Source organism: Trachypithecus francoisi, unplaced genomic scaffold, assembly GCF_009764315.1.
Source record: "Trachypithecus francoisi isolate TF-2019V2 unplaced genomic scaffold, Tfra_2.0 Lachesis_group12, whole genome shotgun sequence".
Taxonomy (NCBI): domain Eukaryota; kingdom Metazoa; phylum Chordata; class Mammalia; order Primates; family Cercopithecidae; genus Trachypithecus; species Trachypithecus francoisi.
The window spans coordinates 81,814,475-81,822,377 of NW_022681457.1; the positions used below are offsets into that span (position 1 = coordinate 81,814,475).

The window sequence follows — 7,903 nt, forward strand, 5'->3', positions numbered from 1 at the left end:
GCTTGAATCCACGTGGCTCTGACTCTCCCAGCACAGAGAGCCTCAGAGGGTCCCAGTGTGGCCCACCACAGGCCAAGCAGTGCCCACCCTTGACCCTCAGACGGCAGACCACTCCCCCAGCTCTGGCCAGAGCTGCAGGCCATACCAGAGGCCTACGCCCTGGGCGGGCACACAGGGCTGCCATTGTCTGCTCAGCGCCTGGCACCCTCTCGTTTGCATAGCCACGTGAAGAATGCGAGGGAGCAGGCCGGGGACTTGTCCCTTCAGAGGGGGGTTGGGCTGTGGGGGAGGAAGCCAGCAGGGGTCTGCAGCAGGACCCTGCCTTCCCGCAATGCAGTCCAGGAAAGGTGGGTGGGCTATTGGGGACGGAGGGGGCGGCCGGGGGCTGGCAGGAGTGGGAGCAGGGTTGTGACATTCCTCCTGCACCCACGCCGCAGTGGGGCCCGATTGAACGTGAGGGGATTGCTAATGAGGTGGAAGAGAGTTAAACATTCCCCTACTCCTGAGGACCGAGAGACTGGGAGAGAGAAGAGGGAGGTGGGGGTGCTCGGAGGGGGCAGCCTGAACCCCAGGAATGTGCAGAGGCTACTGCTCCGCACCAGGCTGCTCTAGAGCTGGGGGCCAGGGCCCAGTGTTCCAGTCTCAGCGGGAGCTACTAAGCCAGCCAGCAAGGGGATTAAGGGGCTGAGCAATCCGCCTTCCTTCAGGCTGATGCCAGAAGGTCGGGGCTGTCTCCCCAGCTCCCCACCAGGCCCCTTGCTGGCCGGCAGCCAGCACTGGCCCAGCCTCGATAGGGCCCCTTTTCTGTCCCCCTCAGATCTCAAAAAGACCCCACAGTACTTATTTCCTGGTCTGGCCTCCCTGATTTTTGGCACACATAGGTCCCAGGTACCCATGACCCCTCTTCCCAACACCCCACCCGTAACTCAGCCTCCCCACATCTAGCTTCAGAGCCCCTGCCAAAAAGTTATCCTTGACGTCTAACTCTAGTTTTACCTGCTGCAAACTGGCATCCCCTTCCCTTCTGTCCTAAAGTCAAAGGGCAGAAAACCCCAAGGGTTACATCAGCCTTGCAAGAGCGAAGCCCACCCTCCCAGGGCTGGTGTTTGGGTGAGTGATTATCTGAATTTTAGGGCACCCAAATCAGGTTCCTAAAGGGGTTTCCCTGGGGGGAAAGGCCCTGAGGGCAGCTGGGTCATTCCTCTCAGCCCCTCCCTTCCCTATCCCTGGGGAAGGGGGCGGGGCAGGGACACCACCTGGGCCATGGGCCGGCCCTCCGCCCCCAGGGGGCTGGGCATGAGCTTTGCTGGGGACCCTGCTCTGGCTTAGGCGGCTGCTGTGGGCGGGCCCTGGCCTTTTCCAGCCCCTGGGCCTCCCCCTGCATTCTGGAGTCCAAAGCCACTGCCTTTGCTCCAGCCGCTGCCGGCCCGCCACCTCTCCTTCTCTGCCTCTGACCCTCCTTCTCACTGCTCCCCCTGCCCAGTTGCTCCTCCCACCTGGCCATGACCACAGCCCCTGCTGGGACCCTGGCCCAGCTCTGAGTCCCGGGACCCTTGGTCCCCTCCCCCAGGCCATGGCCAACTCAGGCCTCCAGCTCCTGGGCTACTTCTTGGCCCTGGGTGGCTGGGTAGGCATCATTGCTAGCACAGCCCTGCCGCAGTGGAAGCAGTCTTCCTACGCAGGCGACGCCATCATCACCGCCGTGGGCCTCTATGAAGGGCTCTGGATGTCCTGTGCCTCCCAGAGTACCGGGCAAGTGCAGTGCAAGCTCTACGACTCCCTGCTCGCCCTGGACGGTAGGCCTGAGGCCAGCAGGGTGGGAGGTGGGAGGTGGGAGGTGGGAACAGCAGAGGGGCCTGGAGCAAGCTTTCCTCACAGTCTGCTGTCTACACTGGGCTCCATCCTCCAGCCCCCACTCTACAATTCCCCACTACTGCCCTGTGCCCATCGACAGTCCAGGCCAGCCTGCTGCCCTGCAGGAGGGGAGGGCTCTAGGGTCTGGCAGCTGTGGGTCCAGATTTCTGCTCTGTCACTGTAACTTTGAACCAGTCACCAAACCTCTTCCCATTGTGATGTTCTCGTCTCCAAAGGGGAATACTAATACCTGTGGCACTCCGAAAGGCTCAGTTAAGACCCTTCACCCACTTCTCCCCACACTCAACAGACAGACACACACTGTACAATGCACACCTGCTCCCCAGTCCTGCTCCCAGGCCTGTGTGCCAGCATATGGGTGCATGCACACGCAGGCACACAAACACACACGCACGTGCACATGCATGCACCGACAGGTGCATCTGCATGCAGTCCCTCTCCTTCTGGGGTGTGGAGTTGAGCCTGACAGGCACCGCCGAAGCTCTAACTCTGGGGTGGAGGTGACCCACCTGCAATCTGCCCAGGACCCCCTGGGGCAATCTGCTCCCCATGGGAGCTGGGAGCAGAGCGGCCATCAACCAGCCCCATTGTGCCAGTTCAGTCTGGTCAGTTCAGGCAGGTCGTCTAGCCTCGCTGAGGGACCCAGGTCTCCTGAACGCCCCCCAGGGCCCAGGCCGGACCCACGTACCCATGAAGAGGCAAGCTTCCAGCTGCCATGGGCGGAGGGGAAAGTGACCGTTGTCTGAATGGCTGCTGGGGGAGGGGTTGCTGCGGGGCTCAGGCTGAGTTGAGCTGGGCCTCGGATGCCCCCAGCTCTTCCCTCTACCAAATCTGAGGGGACCCTGGAGCTGCCCTCAGCTGCTTGGGAGGATGGGTCTAGCCCAAGAGGGAATCCCCAGGCCAGAAAGCAACAGCAGAGTGAATCATACCACCAGAAAAGCCTGCAAGGGTGAGCGGACTCTCACCCCCACACCCTGTCCTCCTGGCACAGGCTGTCACTCCTCACTATCCTGCACCTGCCAGCAGGTGGTCTGACCCGCAGGCCAGCTCCTGCTCAAGCCTCTGTCAAGCTGGGCCCCTTCCACCAATCCCAGGCACCAACCCAACCCCCATCCCCGCCAGCCCGACTCAGCGTCACCCTGCCCACCCTAGGTCACATCCAATCAGCGCGGGCACTGATGGTAGTGGCTGTGCTCCTGGGCTTCGTGGCCATGGTCCTCAGTGTAGTTGGCATGAAGTGCACACGGGTGGGAGACAGCAACCCCACTGCCAAGGGCCGTGTCGCCATCGCCGGGGGAGCCCTCTTCATCCTGGCAGGTAAGTGCCCCTCACTCCTCCACAATCACAGCCATGGCAGGCAGCCCCAGCCCCAGTGGCCTCAGGGGACCAGAGCAGAGCTGAGCACCCCTCTGCTTTGTCCTTAGGCCTCTGCACTTTGACTGCCGTCTCGTGGTATGCCACCCTGGTGACCCAGGAGTTCTTCAACCCAAGCACACCTGTCAATGCCAGGTGGGTGCCAGGGCTTGGGTCTTTTGCTTCACCTCCTCTGGGACCACTGACCTTTGTCCACTGGATCACCTGGCGGGGGAAGTGGAGGACAGGGTCCAGCTGCTGTCCAAGAAGCTTTAAAGGGGGGGTGCCAGGAGTAGTGTGGTAGGGCCCTCTGTGGGGCGGGAAGCCTTTGATGGGCCCCCAGGTGCAGCAAGGACTCTCTAAGGACCTAAGTGCCCTGGCTCTGGGTTTCAATCCCACCTCTGGCTGGGTGCAGTGGCTCACGCCTATAATCTCAGCACTTTGGGAGGCCAAGGTGGGTGGATCACCTGAGGTCAGGGGTTCAAGACCAGCCTGGCCAACATGGTGAAACCCCATCTCTACTAAAAATACAAAAGTTATCTGGGCATGGTGGCGGGCACCTGTAATCTCAGCTACTTGGGAGGCAGAGGAGGCAGGAGAATAGCTTGGACCCGGGAGGCGAAAGTTGCAGTGAGCCGAGATCATGCCACTGCACTCCAGTGTGAGTGACAGAGCGAGATTCTGTCTCAAAAAAATCAAACGATCAATCAACCCAGCTTTGCATGTACTGTGTCACCTGGGCAAGTTACTTAATCTTTCTGTGCCTAGTTTCCTGCTCTGTAAAATGGGGCTAGAAACTGAGCACTAGTTCAGGCATGGTTGTCCGTATCCAGCAAGATGCAGGTGAGGGTGTGGCATTTCTGCTGGTGGCAGCAGGGCTGAGATGACTTCCTGCAGGAGGCAGCAGTTATTCTGAGCCAGGAAGAAACTCGAGAATAAAGGCAGATCGTGGAGGGCCTTGCAACCATAGGAAGATTTTGTTCCTCATCCGAGTGGAGGCAGCGGCAGTCTCTCTGGCTGTGATATGCAGAATGGTGGGGAGGGAGTGACACCAGGAAGGCGGCTGTCCCAAAGGTCTGAGCAGAGGGTTTGGGGCGCCAGGGAGGGAGCAGTAGAAAGCAGGCTGATATTCAGGAGATAACCAGGACTTGTAAGGCTGTGGGCATGGAAACGGAAGGGGGTGCTCTGCAAAGGGCCTGGGCCCACCTTGGCTCCTCCCTCACTTCTCAACCTAGCCAGGAGCAGAGAATGGAACAGTCTCAAACCTAGACATCCCAATGGACTTTGGGCCTTGGAGTGGAGAGAGGATGAGAAAAGATGCCTGGGCTGTTGCAATCGGGAGGGATCCCTGGAGGAGGCAAAGATGTGGAGAGGGGAGGGGAGGGAGGAGATCTCAGGTACAAGGTTTGTTCCCTGGGTGGCAGCTGCAGCCACAAAATCTGCCAAGCAAGGTCCAGCTTAGGCATGTCAGGATAGGACTCAGCCCCCGATCCCTTCAACAGTCCCCGATGCCACTCGGGCTGCCAGGCCCTGTGCTAGGTCCTGGGGATACTAATGGCTCTGTCTGCCCTCAAGGGGCTTCCCAGGGGGCCGGACAAGCAAGGGGCTGAGGCCTCCTGAAGAAAGCATGGCAGTGGAGTCACGCAAGGCGCAGTGTGAACACAGAGGATGTCAAGGAAACACCCCATGAGGAGGAGGCATCTGAACTGGGCTCTGAAGGCAGAGAAGGAACTGGGGAGGCACAGGAGTGGCGGGCTGGGAGGCTTGGTGCCCCAGGAGGGGGTGCCTTGTGCAAAGGCACTAAGGCAGTGAGACCTAGGAGCGGGGCTGAACTGGCCAGCAGAGCCTGGGTGTGGAGAGCCCAGAGTGCCAGGTGGAAAGGTCTGGCCTTCTCCAGAGGGCAGCGGGAGCAGTCCTGGCTGGGAGTTCTGTGGGCCAGACTGTGACTGGGAAAAAAGATGGCAGGGATTGCCCCACTCCTCCCGTGCAGACCTCTCAGGCCCTCCCATGCCCCCTCCACTGGCCAGACCAGGAAATGAGCCCAAGATTGCCCAGAGCAGGAGCTGGAGGCCAAGCCTCTAGCCTTCACGCCCACCTGGGCCGGGTCACCCTGTGTGGTGTTGATCTTCTGGGCTGGCGGGAGGGAGAAAGGAAGGGCATTCACCTCAGTTTATCTGGACATATGGAAGAGGTGGTGCAGCTCCAGCCTCCAGCTCCACACACTCTGCCCTTCCTCTGCCAGGGCAAGGACTGGGAACAACCTGAGGCAGCAGCCGCACCTGATGCCATTCTCCCTACCCCTTGCAGGTATGAATTTGGCCCAGCCCTGTTTGTGGGCTGGGCCTCAGCTGGCCTGGCCGTGCTGGGGGGCTCCTTCCTCTGCTGCACGTGCCCGGAGCCAGAGAGACCCAACAGCAGCCCGCAGCCCTATCGGCCTGGACCCTCTGCTGCTGCCCGAGAGTACGTCTGAGCTCCTCCTGCCCTGGCCAGCCCCCCACCCGGTGGCCCCCTCGTCCAGCATCCAGCCAGCCTCGCAGCACCCTGGGCAGGGCCACTGGGGCATAGGATGGGCATAGGTGCTCTGAGTAGCTTGTCCACAACGCAAGCACCCACCTTGCAATCCGAGACCCAGATCCTCAGAGAGACCAGAGGCAGGACCCAGCCCCCAGGCACACACACGGATGCAGGTCCAGGCACGGTCCTGTCTGCACAGCCTGGTGGGCACCAGCATGCATCCCTGGAGACAGGCCCTCAGGCACCAGCCCGGCTGTTTACTCACTGAAGAGCCGCGTGGGTGTCTGCTATGTGCTGGGCTCTGGAGTTACAGCAGTGGCCAAGAAGTACCTTAGTACCCAGGTCCTTGGGGTGAGCAGAAACCTTCACCCTCCCCAGTCCCATGGGCTCTTCATAGCAACCCCACAAGGGCAGTGCCGGGATGCTGAACGTTCACACGAGGACAGGGAGGGTCTGAGTTTAGGTCTCAGGTTCTTCCAGTGCACCCAGGGCTGGGGGCCACCCACACAGATGGCTAGGTCGGACCATGGCGCCCCCGCCCCCGGGAATGGGCCCCAGGCAGGGCTGCTGTGAGGGCCAAGGTCTCGCCATGCTGGCCAGTACCCATGTCCGGGCCTGAATGCACAGCCCCTGTCCCCGACCCCACAGCTCACTCCACTAACCAGCTCTCTCTCTTTTGACTTTCAGACCAGTTGTTAAATTGCCCGCCTCCGCCAAGGGCCCCCTGGGTGTGTAATGTCCAGTCCCCAGCCAGGCTCTGTCCCCTGCCATACCCAGACTCTGTGTTTCATATTTTTTGGAAAGAGAAGTGAACATCCAGCACCAGTCATGGTGTCATTCAGTCTGTCCTCGGCGTGACTTGGACAGGGCCTGGGTCAGAATGGTCAGTGCTGACCCCTGGGGCTCCTGGGCAGAAAGATGAGGAGACAGAGGTCCAGGGTGGGTTACACAGCATATCCAAGGCTGAGCAGGAGATAATTCAGGGCTCCTACCCCCTGTCTAGGGAACCCCCTCCCAAGCCCGGCCTTGGCCTTGGCTCAAGGCCCTCCTTGATGGGGACCCCACCCACTCCTGGAGGCTGCCCCTGAGGCCTGGCCCAGCTCTGGGAGCAGGCCCCTGGGTCAGGGAGCCCCTGGTGTGGAAAGAGGCCCCAAGGTAGTAAACCCTGCCCCTGTGATTGTGCTCCAGAGACCTCCTAAGGGAAGGGACAGTTTCTGGAAGGCCCTCCAGCTGGATGCTGGGGATCAGAGATAGGTGAGGGAACACAGTGTAGGAGCTCCCTATGTAGAAAAGGGAATGCGGGGAGGGCGTTAGGAGCTTGCCGGCATCAGGACTGTCCTGAGCAAGGTCTGCAGCTCCCAGCTCTGCTCACCCCGAATCCTGCCCCTTGTTTCCACACCTACCATTCCTCCTCTCCTGATCCCCAGCATCCAGCTGAGGTCCAAGGTCTTTTCCTAGAATCAGAGAGGGGAGGGGACAGCCTGAGGCTGCCCAGAGACTGTGGCTGGAACTGCTTGCTGCACCCAGCAGTACTGTCAGAGTTAGAAGGGCTTTTGGTCTTGAAGTCCAGGTACCATCCCCCTTTAGTATAGAGGGGGAAGGGCCGGAGAGGAATGTAGGGAAACCAGCCCAGGTCAGTCCCAAGGCCAGAGTCTCTTGTCCTACATCTCCCCAAACCGAAGCGTGCCAGCCCCGCCCCTCATGCTCAGACCTCTCCCACCCCAAACCCTCTCCGGTGTATCCAAGTCTCTTTGACCACTGCATAGCAGGCTTCTGGGGAGAGCATCCATCCCACAACCTCCCCTTCCCTGCTATGCACCTTCCTTGGCCAGCCCCATTCTGGCCTCCTCCACCACCTGCCTTGTGACCACATCTCCCACCAAGTCCCCAGATCTCAAGAACGCAGCTCGGCTTCTCCTTCGAGCTTGACTCTGAGAGGGAAAGTGATGGAAACCAAGTGGGATGAGATGCCTGCCATGTACACTGCAGTCGAGGGCAGGGGCGGGAGGAATGACACAAATGGTAGGGAGCTGCGGGGGGACTGACCCCTCGGCGCCTGGCCTGGCCGGCCCTGCACATCCACCGGGGCACCACAGGGGCTTGTCCAGCCTCTGGTCAGAGGGTGTGGCCACCTGACCCTAAATAGGCTCCCCAGAGTCCT

The 7,903-nt window shown here is 60.7% G+C and overlaps 1 protein-coding gene across 2 annotated transcripts; it reads left to right on the top strand.

Moving 5' to 3' along the window:
- The first annotated feature begins 1,388 nt into the window (after positions 1-1,388).
- On the top strand, positions 1,389-6,567 carry CLDN19 (claudin 19). Of its 2 annotated transcripts, XM_033229332.1 has the most exons (4): positions 1,389-1,796; positions 3,028-3,192; positions 3,300-3,384; positions 5,536-6,567. In XM_033229332.1, the coding sequence occupies exons 1-4, from the start codon at positions 1,574-1,576 to the stop codon at positions 5,696-5,698; spliced, it is 636 nt and encodes a 211-aa protein (XP_033085223.1). In that variant the 5' UTR covers positions 1,389-1,573; the 3' UTR covers positions 5,699-6,567. The 2 variants fall into 2 exon arrangements, with proteins under 2 accessions (XP_033085223.1, XP_033085224.1); XM_033229333.1 differs by lacking the exon at positions 3,300-3,384 and having other exon boundaries at positions 5,536-5,804.
- The last annotated feature ends 1,336 nt before the right edge of the window (positions 6,568-7,903 follow it).

Excerpts from the sequence above, each read along its gene's own strand:
- CLDN19 (XM_033229333.1), top strand. The coding sequence starts at position 1,574 with ATGGCCAACTCAGGCCTCCAGCTCCTGGGCTACTTCTTGGCCCTGGGT. Across the intron at positions 1,797-3,027 it reads CTCCCTGCTCGCCCTGGACG|GTCACATCCAATCAGCGCGG; the intron begins GTAGGCCTGAGG and ends TGCCCACCCTAG. Across the intron at positions 3,193-5,535 it reads AGCCCTCTTCATCCTGGCAG|GTATGAATTTGGCCCAGCCC; the intron begins GTAAGTGCCCCT and ends TACCCCTTGCAG.